The 12,320-nt window shown below is 38.7% G+C and overlaps 1 protein-coding gene across 3 annotated transcripts in view; it reads right to left on the bottom strand.

Annotated features, from left to right (window-relative positions):
* MSRA (methionine sulfoxide reductase A) overlaps window positions 1–12,320 on the bottom strand; it is a 245,322-nt gene that overhangs the window by 65,324 nt on the left and 167,678 nt on the right. For all 3 annotated transcript variants that reach the window (XM_023519666.1, XM_023519667.1, XM_011373765.2), the window contains one exon: window positions 9,839–9,958. In XM_023519666.1, the coding sequence (XP_023375434.1) occupies window positions 9,839–9,958 (120 nt within the window). The remainder of the gene's footprint in view (window positions 1–9,838; window positions 9,959–12,320) is intronic.

Here is a 12,320-nt window from a genome sequence, read left to right as displayed (position 1 = left end):
GAAGGAGAAAAAGAGGGAAGCGGAAGAGGAGGAAGAGGAAATGAAAAAGAAGAGGAAGGAGATAACTGCGAAGTGTTCTGACCCCGTTGTCAGCAAGCAGTCCTCGGAAAGCTTCTGCCACAGAGACTCTGCACAAGCTCTGAGATCAGTTCTGTCCCTCAGTGCTCCCTGACAGACCCTGCAATTGCACGCATCAGAGGCCAGGATTTATTAAGCAAGGCCTAGCCTAGTCCACGGCTGAGGGACTCAAGTGGTTTTTGACTGATTCACATGTTGACTAGGCCCAGGTGAACAGGGAGGCAGGCCGGGCCAACAGCAGCGACCTCTTCTGAGCTGCTCCATTCCTACTGGGTAATTCGCTCACACCAGGGGTCACTGTGTTTTCACATGAATCCCTCTGTTGCAATTTCAATTTGGTAGATGGGATAGTAATTGACCCAGATATTTATTTTTAATGTAACATAGAAAGAGAAAAGGAAAAAACCTTATTCTAAGGCTCTCAAAATTGTCAGTCATTATGAAGTAATTAAGACCCAGAGTATCACATAAAATTCCTAGAGAAGTTCAACCCTCTATAAGGTTATTTTCTCATAGTCCATTATGTCTCCATTATATTTGATTTAAAAAAAAATCAGTGTAGGCACATTCATCAATTGCTTTTGAAATTATGTTTTAAGAACTGCTTGCTATAGCAAATTCCTCTTAATCTTCCTCCTAAATCTTTGTAAACATAATCCTGAAACAATGAAAGAATAACCTATTTCTAGTGCTGAATGAGTATAAAGAATGTTTTAAATACCGTTGCTATTCATTTAATTTATTTTCCCTTTCAATGGCCAATTAGAATTTTACCATCAGATGTGCTGAAATATTGACACATTTAACTACCTAAAGTCTGTTAGCCTGTTGACCTTTGACCACCACACCTGTGCCCAGCAGTGATTTAAGCTGCTCAAGGAGAGAGGTGAATTGAATAGCCAAACAAGCTAGAGGATATGAAAATATCAAGGTCATATGAGGAATACACTGAACGTGCAATAGTCTTCAGAGAATCTATAACCATGAAAATTCATTCACCACCACGCTCTACTTAAATGACACCGAAGAGACATCGACATAACTGCAGTCTTTGGCCAACTGACCCAACAAGGAAGGAAAGGCATGAATGCTTCCTTTACCATCTGAGGATGTAGGTTTTGTGCTATCCAGTGTTTTGGTGTTTGCCAGCTTTCCATCCTTTGAAGAAGTATAAGATCCTCATACCTCTGTGATGTTTAATGCTGGATTGAAACATTTGAGCAAACTTGTAATATTTCTAGCAAAGTGTGCTCATGCATACTTCACTGCAACTTTGGGAACTTTGAACAACCCTGTAGCGTGGTAGTTTCATCCCTATACGAGAATGAGAAACCACGTGGTTCTGTCAAGACATTGCCTAAGAGCCCCCAGTACAGTCACTCTAATTTTAGAATCTTGGGATGAAGGACATATATGATGACAAAAAGCTGCTCTGAGTTTAGTAACACCGAATGAATACTTATCAGTGTCATTTCTCTTACAGATTGAAAGCCAGAAAAAAGATGTGAGCGAGATAATTTAAGATCTCCAGCCCGTGCTCAGTGGATAAATCAAGTTGCAGACTGTTTGTCCTAAGTCTGCAGACCTTGGGGGTCCAAAGCCCAGGCTGAAAATCAGATCTATAGAAGCTTTGAAAGAGAGTGAATCAACAACACTATGTTTAATGATTTCCTTTCTCATTCCTAGGTCTGGGAGAAATAAGAGATGCCAACATGTTGGTTAACAAGAGAGGCCCCTGCAGGCTCCACTGTCATGCTCTCAGCTCTGCTCCTGGCTTTAGCAGATAGCACTTAGAGTATCTAGTAGACATAAAAACTGTCTCTGAGAAAACTCCAGTACACAATTTTGGGGGGAAAAAGTCCAGTCTAACTGAAATGATAACCAAGACCTAAACGACAAAAATATAGATTTCAATTTAATATTAAAATCTTAACATTGCAAACTCGAAAGCCACTTACACTCTGAATCCTTGATCCCTATCCTCACTTAAAAGGGCATAATGGACACAGATTTCAACTTCCTTTTACGATTCTAGCAACAGCGTGATCTGAGAAGGCAAATTTTCAACTCTTCTTCTCAAATATATCTCCCAAATCACTTTCTCTAGGCCTCAGTTTCTTTCTTCATCATCAAACATTTTAAAGAACTATCTAAAATGAAATATTAGTCAAGACTACAATACGTAATGTAGCTAAAAAGGTGAATGAGTTCTCTAGGGAGCTTAAATCTTTGCTAAAGCAGTTCACTATTGGTAGATCCCCTGAAGCACCTTCCAGGAGCCCAAGGGTTCTAGAGCCCACTTTGAAAGCCACTGGACTGGAAAATGGCTAAGTTCCTTCCAGGTCTGAAATGCCTTGAGCCCCCCATGGCCCATAGCCCAGGACTCCTGATATCAATTCTATAGAGGGTGCCCCTTTATCAAGAAGTCAAGCTTGTCTTTTCTGGTGATTGAGGCTTAGAAAATAAAATGAGCATTTTTCTCATAACCTTTATATTGTCCTTTAAGGCCATGGTTCCATTCACTGAACTAATCTGTCTTGAAAATCCACATGGATGGGTTGGGTGAAAGAGCTGAATTTGGTCCTAGAAGTTACAAGTATGAGAGTCATAGGACCCCTGACCTCTGGGCTTGCTTTCTGCTCAGTGATTTGAGAGAGTAGCACTTTCATTCTGCCTGTTACAAGTTCAAGGTCAATTTTATTTCTAATATAAGAGGAACAAAAACGATCAAATTGCTTATAGCAAGAACTGAACACCAGATTTCTTGCATTTTCAAGGATATGTCAATAACTTAGTAATTTACCTTGACTGACATTGAAATGAGTACAATAAGACTTACTATGCACTAAAAAGAGATTTAATATAGTCTGCAAGGAATTTATAAAGAGTTTTACATTGGTTGGTAAAATCTGCTAATAACAACTCATCACTACTTCGAAGAAGAATGAGATCATTAATTCATGGAAGATACATAGACGTGTACATCCACCCAAACACTTCAGAAATTAAGTCAAACGGAGTTGCTCTATTTAGTGAGGAAATTATTCAATGCTTTGTTAGAGCTCTTAAGCATCGAGGAAATAAGGATATGCATTTGGAGGGGCTGTGGTAATGACCTACTAAGAACAAAGATGAGGAAAAGAAAAAAATGGCTTCCATTTGTTGAGCTCTGCACAAGTTCTGCAGGCTGATCCCCTGCCAAGCGCTGCTAGGTGACCCGTCACTTTTGTCTTTAACATGCCCAAGAGCTAGAGTGACAGAAAGTGTATGTTCTCCATTTTCTAGAATATTTACAATGGGAAATTATTTTCTTTTCACCACCATTCTATTGGCTTCATTAAGCGGCACTGCCCCCATTTTACGAGAGGAAACTGAGTCCAGGAAACGAAGCGAAACGACCTGGGCATCAATACCACTGGAAGGTGACAAGAAGACACCCACACTGCTCCTCCCAGACCCAGGCTCCTCCTCAGGACTCCTGTTGAACATGTTGCCTGAAAATCTACCGGAGTATACTGTTGATAAAGAAAGTATCTGGGCCTTAGATTTTCTGTGGTGATTGTATAAATCTCACTTATGAGAAAAAGTTGTACAGTCCCTTTTAAGCTTCTGGTTTCAGTGCCACTTCACTGTGCAGAGTTCTAAAAGCTTTTGAATAGACTAGTAAACATGGGATTGTTCTGAACATCTGTAAGCAAAATACGAAAAGATATTACCCAGTGAATGAACATCCTGGGTTTTCTTGCCAGAAGTGAGGTTATTTGTGTATTAGGCTAATGCACTGAAATTAACCCAGAATGCTTATCCATCACAGAATGTCTTTTCATATTTTCATCTGTATAGTTGTTATTATAAAATGTAAGAATAATTCTCTATCAGTGTATTCAGGAATGTGAATAGCTCAATTACTTCTAAAATCAATGTAGTAAAGCAACGGGGCATGCCAGTTAATCAGTTGGTTTGCATAACAAATGTTTGTGGGGGGGAGAGAGAGAGAATGAGAGATGGAGGGAGGGAGGGAGAGGGAGAAAAAGAGGGAGAGGGAGGGAGGGAAGAAGGGAAAGAGAATGAAAAGGAGGGAGAGAGGAGGAGAGGGAGAGAGAAAAGGAGGGAGAGAGGGAGAGAGAAAGAGACAGACAGACAGAGAGAACGTGCACGTGCCAGGGTCAACACAACTCTTTAAAACAAATGTAAATGCTCAAGCTCTCATTTGACTACAGAGAAAGAATTCTGGAAAATAGGTATTATAAACAACGTTCCCCTAATACCTAGCACAGTGTATATGGCACCTTCCCAATAAATGGTGCACTTAAGGCTACGTGAAATCTAGGCTCCTCGTGGTTATTCCAGTCCAGGTTTCTATGGGTTCCCTAGTGCCAGGCTTACACTGAGCTTTTAGGGAACACCAAATGAATGAATGAATTCTTGTAAATCATTTTAGGAACAGAACGGTGGCCACTAGACTTAAATTACTTTTCAGCACATCTCTTAGAGACAAATCTAAAAAATCAATAAGAAAGAGTAGCCAAGCAGTGGCATAAGAGCAGAAACTAGGTTCCTAATACAGGAGCTGGTGGCTCTCAGGGAGCGCAGAATTCAGGCCTGAAACATCTAGGAGATGCAAGTTTCTCAGCCTGAGAGCTCTGGGTTTAGTGCTAATTAATAAATCCAAGGAAGGGAAATTTAAAGGCCTGTTATAGGAGAATGGTCATATTTAAAACAGGTTTAAATAAAATGATGAATACATGTGAAGAACAAGGAGTCTCCAGCAACATGCAAGGAGGAAATCACAGCCTTTAGAAAATCGTGGTGGCCTGGCTTCTGAATCTCAGTTTCAAAGGCCAAAATTCCACTTGTATCATTTAGTTCAACCCGAGATTAATCCAATATGAAGAGAATGACCTGTGTAGACCAAACTCATAATAGACTGAGATATACATCTCAGCATAACATTTAATTGAATTTGAAATGAGACTTCGAACTATCTGGCTGACTGGCCTGGTCCCTTTATTTTCTTTCTATAAACAATATCCACAGGAGGGAAAAAGATGAGCAGTTTCTATAGAATGTGGATCAGAACAAGAGTAGTTAGCAATAGAACTTAAAAAGTGTCAAGGTGTCAGGCTCTGTCCAGCAACCAGACCTTACAGAGCAACTCACAGAGGATCAGCAGGACTCCCCCTTTCCCAGGCTGGCCTGGCTGACCAGCCTCCCTGATGAGCTCCTCTTTTTCTTTTACATATGTCAGGGCATTCCATCTGTTTACCATGACGTTCTACAGACCCAGAAGCCAAGCTCTCTTCTAAGCGACTGCCTATTTAGGCTCTGATGCATTATAGGCTTATTTTATACTTTCATTCCCAAAGGGTAACTTTATTGCAAATTCTTGAGAAACTGTTGTCCTCTTGTGTCTTCTACATATATCCGGCTCAAGTCTCAGGCAGATCACTCAGCATGGAACAGACCCATTGGTGAGCCTTCAATGAATGTTCTGCTTACATGTCAGAGTGGACTCTATCCATGTGTCACCCTGGGGCTCACCTCCTTTCATCTGTTAGAGGCCATATATCTTTTCTATGTGCCTAATTGCTACTCCAGCTCAGCTTTCAGAATCACAGGCCCATCAATAGCCACACAGAAATACTATTCAAACATTAATATGTATCCTGTCTCAATACACACCTGCTGTTACATTTGTGTACACACTGGCTCACTCATTCATTCCCTGAGGCTATGCATAGCTACTAGCAAGTGAGCATAACAAACTACAGCCATGCTTCTGATCACTGTTCTGTGTGCCAAAACATCATGTGATAGGTTGATGATGGGGTAAGGTGGAATAGTAAAGCCTTATGGATTTTGAGAACTCCCTTCTGAGTGCTACCCCTATATTTCTAGCACATGCCCCAAGAAATCAAATGGTACCTCAGACTCAAGTGTACTGCTACATGAGGGGAGGAATTTGTCCAGCAATTCAGGTCCTTAGGCTTCTAGAATGAATGAATGAATGAATGAATGAATGAATACCTACACACACACACACACACACACACACACACACACACACACACCTTTACAAAAGACTCCTAGGTTGTAACTAAAGTTTTACAAACTTAATTACAAACACGAGAGTAAGTAATTTTGAAACAAACACAAATATTGGAGCCTAGACTAGTATTTTTCTCACATGAAACCATGGCAATTACTATGCATTTTAGTGGAGACTTGGTTTTTCTTCCTTACAAGACAGACTCTCCAGGGCTGATTTGTTCATCAAGGCTTTGAGCACCCAAGGCTTCAGCAGGGAGGTCCAGCCAGTATAACTCGCTTTCTGTCTCCTCTCATCCTCTCCTTAGTCAAAATCTTTAATTAGCTGGTTACCATAATCACTCCAGCTAGGGACCTTGTTTGTTCTCCTTCCCTGCTTTTCCCAGGGATCTGAAGGCTCTACCACTTTTGTGCCAGAGGGATCTTTCTATCACAGCTTCTCTCTGCCTTTTTGTTTTTCCCTTTCATGATCTGAACAAAAAAGGCCTGGGGAAAAATAATCTCTCCTTCTGTGTCTGGGTAAGACCCTATAACTATCTTTTCCCAATCAGGAACAAGTTTCCATGACAACCGTGCTTCCTGATGCCACCTCTAACTTAGCAGGTAGTGTTCACATCAAACAGACAGTTCTTCACCAAGCTCCGCGGTGTCTGTGCCTCGGCATCGCTACGGTCCCTCTAACACACCAGCTAGTCCGAAGAACTGCGCCTTAAAAGGGTTTTGTCCTTTTCCCTTCTAAACAACAGAAAGACAAAAAGTGCTTAGTATTTTCCTCACAGTAAGCACTAAAAGGCACACCAATAGATTAAAAAGTATAGACATGAGAGATAAATATGAAAAAGAATGTGTGACTTGGTAGAGGGAAGTATGAATAAATAAATGGAGAATCGCTGGGACATGATGACAATTGGGTGACTTAGGCCATGAGCAATGGCATAAACTTTGAGCTAAGAGTAGTAAATGAGGATGAGATTTCTGCTATGTATGACCTTGGATAAGTTACTTTTCTTCCACGAGCCACAACGCTCCCTCTGTAAAAGACAAAAACTGAGACACTTCATGGGACTATTTGAAAGCTTACAAGGTAAAAAAAGCAAAGATGCATAAGTACTTGTTACAGTGTCTGGCACATAGTAGGAGTTCGACAAAGGGCATTATCGTGTTGTCATTGTGAAGTCGAAGAGCGGAACTGGGACGAGTCTGAGCAAACAAGCAATCACAGTATTCTAATTGATTATTAACATATTGCTGGTAGAGAATAATAGTATAAACAGTAGATATTTGCTCAGCAACCTTTTCTCTTAGGCTATTGAGTTCCGTCTGCAGTTACAGGAAGGAATCTATTCATTTCCATTCCTGAGACACAAGGATATGCCTGGCCAATCTCTAGGGTTCATCTAAATCTCTGTTTTCGGCTCTGCATAAGCATTTGTTTAATCTTGAAACAAAAGCAAAAAAAAAAAAAAAGGATTAACCATTAAAGTATTTGTTCAACATTCCACATTCTCAATACCAGTCAGAACATCTCAATTCATCTCTAGCAGCAAGAACAACACAAACATGTATATTTTATAATATTTTCATTGTTGTACAGCTCGAATTTTATTTCAAAATCGGAATTCATATTGTAGAAAACATTCAATATGCTCATTATTGAACAAACTTCCATATTCCAACCCCTTCCCACCTTCATCCACAGTGCCTTCAGAGAGCTTAGATGGCCCTCAAAAAGAAAGCCAATTCAAACCTTATTTTAAAAGATAAAACTGTTTTTACATTATTAAAATCCCATTTCTGTCAATATAGTAGACCATATATCTAGATAAACCCTCCCTATTAAAAATTCTTAAGATGATGAATAAAATGTTCTTTAAAAATGTGTTTTATAGGATAGACATTTCTCAAAAGTTAAAAATAGAATTACCACATGATCCAGCAATCCTTCTCCTGGGTATATAGCGAAAGGAAATAAAATCAGTACCTTGATGTGAGATCTGCACTCCCACTTCCACTGCAGCACTGTTCACAGTAGCCAAGATGTGGAAACAACTTAAGTGTCCACAGACAGGTGCATGGATAAAGAAATTGTGGCATATATACAGCGGGATATTATTCAGCCTTAAAAATGAAGGAAATTCTGACATTTTCAACCACATGGATGAACCCAGAGGCTATTAATGCTCAATGAAATAGCCAGACAGAAAAAAAATACTGCATGATCTCACTTATATGTGAAATCTAAAAAACTCCAATTCATAGAAGCAGAGAGAGAAAGGTGGTTACCAGGAGTGGGAGTCGGGGAAATGGGGAGATGTTAGTCAAAGGGTATAAACTTTCAGTTATGTAGGATGAATTAGTTCCAGAGATCTCATGTACACCATGCTGATTGTAATTAATAATAGTGTTTTGATTATTTGAAATTGGCTAAGAGGGTAGATCTCAGGTGCTCTCACCACACACACACACACACACACACACACATAAAATGTATGTGAGGAGATGGATATGTTAATTAGCTTGACTGCGGTAATCATTTTACTTTATAAAACATCATGTTGTACACCTTAAATATATACAGTTTTTATATTAAAAATAAAAAAGATCAAGAAAAAATGTGTTTTAAATGCTATCTCAGCTGACAGAAAATTAAAGGAAATCCTTGAAGCCCAAATACTAAAATCCAGAGAAGGTTATCTGGTATTCGAGCTAGAATTTGCCATGAGGGCATCAGCCTATCCTGGTTGGCAATTTTTTTTTTTTCTATAAAGGTTCAGATCATAAATATTTTAGGTTTTTCAGGGCATATAAACTATTGCATCAACTCACCTCTGGCACTGTGGCATGAAAACAATCATAGATAATACATAAATAAATTGGTGTGGTCATATTTCAATAAAACTTTATTTCTACAAATAGGCAGCAGGTAGGATTTAGCCTGAAAGACACAGTTTGCCAATTCCTTCGTTACAGCCTGCCTTTTAATATTTTTACGTCAAGACAACATGTCTGGTATATGACATGTTTGTCCTATGTAGTAGACTTTTGCAGTAACGGCTCCAATTCTTCATACCTCCCTCCCCTATGGCCTATGGGCTGGACCATGTGACTTACTTTGAGCAATGGAACAATGATAACTATGACACCAAAAAAGACTTGAGAAGTGCTAGAAGAACAGGGCTTGTCCTCATCGCTGCTCTTGAGATCTCTGCATCTAACACCATGTGGATTAGCACAGACCAGCCTGCTGAAGACACAACCTCCATCATCCCCATTATCCCAGCTAACAGCAAGTATTAAGCTAGCACCAGTTGCCAGACATGATTGAAGCCATCCTGAACCAACTAACCTCCCCACCCCAAGAAACTCAGCAGATGACTGGAGTCACATGAATGAGTCTAGACGAGACCAGCAGAACTGCCAAGCTGAGCTCAGCCTAAATGGCTGACCCACAGAATCATAAGCTAATAAATGACTGTTTTAGTGAGTAAGTCTGAGAGCGATTGTTCTGCAGTTAAATGATACATTCCACAAAGGTTTATTATCTTCTAAAAAATATAGAGAGGCCAACAATTCTATTTACAGAAGTAGGAAAGAGAAGACTTAGTAAACACAAAAAAAATTGTATGTTCGCTTTAAAGAATTTATCATCTGCCAGCTGAGACAAGCCCTTCCTTGCTCCTCCTAGTAATCTGATGGAGCAAATTCGTCCTACCTGAGCAGACTTCTTTGTAAGTAGGATTAGAAGTGTAGCCTCCTGCATAACCAACTTGAGTTGAATATACTCCTTTCAGGGTCCAGAATTTCCTCTCAGCTCCCCAGAAGCAGCCCATTCCTAAGGAAAACACAAGATACCGATAATTAGTCCTTTATCAAAAATAATATGGTCATTGCATATTAGAAGCTCTGTTACACTAGAAAAGAGAAGTTGCTCTTGTCATTTGGTGATCAAACATGACTAACATTTTATTTTTTAAAGGAGAGTCAACATTTTAAAATAATTTTATCTAAGATTATTTGCATAGAATGTCTCTCTGCTTTAGTTGTGCAAAAACAGAAAGCCTCACATTTTAATGGACTTAGTAAAGCTACACTTTTCAAATAACATAGTAAAAGGATTATTGCATTTGATGAATGATTTCCACACTCAATTCATTATGGACTCATCCAAACATAATAACTCGTATTAATAGTAGAAACTTATTTAATGATCAGCATCCTAGTCATGCTGTAAAAAAAAATGACTAAGGAAGAAAGGTAATACTAAATTACTGATTCAAATGGGAAAACTTCCCAAAATCAACACAGAATGACATAGTATTTGATTAACAATTTCACTTATGTGCTGTTTTTTTTTTAAAGTCATTATAAACTTTCATGTGATAAATCACTGCTCCCCAAAAAGAACATTTTTCTGAGTTCCGTTACTAAATGTAATGAACGCAGAAAGAGAGAGGGGACAAAGGCGGGGAAGGAGGGAGCGACAACAAAGAAAGAAGCTCACAAAAGTAGCATTCCATTCAGTTAGCAAACATGGTGCTCATACCAGCAGTTACACCATTCCTTTCAACATGCGGAGGAAACTAAGACCCATCTCCCAAGTATGCACATGCTGACACGCCTCAAAAATGGTGACTTACATTTCCCTGGGGTCCAAATAAAAAACCTTCATTTTCTACCATGAGTTTCTAAACTGTCCACAACTGCTATTCTGTGGCCAACACCTAGATGTAAACAAGATAACTGCCTCACTCAAGTTTTACATGACATTATTAAGTCATATGTAATTAAGATCTGAGGTAGAACAACAGTTGGCAAATTAATATATGCCTCCTACTCCCACAATCACTAGATTTGTTAGATTCGATGACAGAGCTGAAAGAAAAATTAGAAGTTTACTGAAATTCTTGACACTTGTTAATATTCCGCTTTAAAAATTCAGAGTAACAATAACCAAAAAGCAATATGCATAACGTTACACATTATACAAAAATATATTTGTTCAAATGTGAGGGGAAATACACTAACCCAAAATAGGTTAAGTTAAAAAAACATAATGGAGCCAAATGATGAAATTTAATGCGGTAAAAAAATTACTATCGTGATAATAATGCAACATAGAAATATGTATATGACTATATCATTATTACCTAAAGCTACATTTACAAAGAAAAAAACAATTATGTGCATGTTTTTATTACAACTTTGAAAAAATATTCATACCAAAATAGACCAGAAGGAAATATACAAAGTTATGACCATGACTGTATTACAGTGGTAAGAATATAGAAAATTTTTTTCATTTTCCAAGCTTTCCTGTAATAGATTCATATTACTTTACAAATAAAAAATGCATACTTTTTTTAAAGAAAAATAAAAAATTCAAATAAAAACATAGGCATATGCATTATTTGAGTTACTCACTGCTAATACCATTTTTCCTGTTTGCAAGGGAATTGTTTGCTGCTAGTAAATATAATTAAATATTTACTGAGTATTTATAAAAACTGAGTATCCTCAAGTCTCTGAAACAAATATTCACTATTAATTTTACTTCACTGCATTTCTGAGATGAGGGAATTATCTTAGGGTTCTCCAGAGAAACAGAACCAATAGGATACATATAGAGGGTGGGTTGGTAGGTGGGTGAGTGAGTAGGTAGACAGACAGACAAACAGATGATAGGTGATAGATAGATAGATAGATAGATAGATAGATAGATAGATAGATAGATAGATAGATAGATAGATGATAAACAGATGATAGACAGGCAGGCAGACAGGCAGACGATAGATAGGCAGGTACAAGTTTCAATTTCCTGCCTTCATAGTATCAGCCAGATACTATCCCATATAATATTGCGTCAAACCAGGAGACCCAGTTTACAGCACAGAAGATGCAGCAATAAACCCATGACTACAGTTGTCACCTATCTTATTATACGCCACGCCACCCAGAAGCTGCCATCCTGGGAAAGCATTGGAACAGCCCAGAAGTACAGCTACAGCACCAGAGACATTACTCTGTGGGGTTGGGGTGATATCTTTAAGAACACTGAATATGCATTGAATCAAAGACCCCAAGACCCCAAAAGATATTGGGGCACCATGTCCCCCAAAAGAAGATTACATGTATTAGGAAAACAAGGAGTAGAAGCAGGCTTGCCTCCACTTTCCATTATTCCCAATGACATATTG

This window comes from Pteropus vampyrus, unplaced genomic scaffold (assembly GCF_000151845.1).
Source record: "Pteropus vampyrus isolate Shadow unplaced genomic scaffold, Pvam_2.0 Scaffold229, whole genome shotgun sequence".
NCBI lineage: Eukaryota > Metazoa > Chordata > Mammalia > Chiroptera > Pteropodidae > Pteropus > Pteropus vampyrus.
This window is presented reverse-complemented; position numbering and strand designations above follow the sequence as displayed.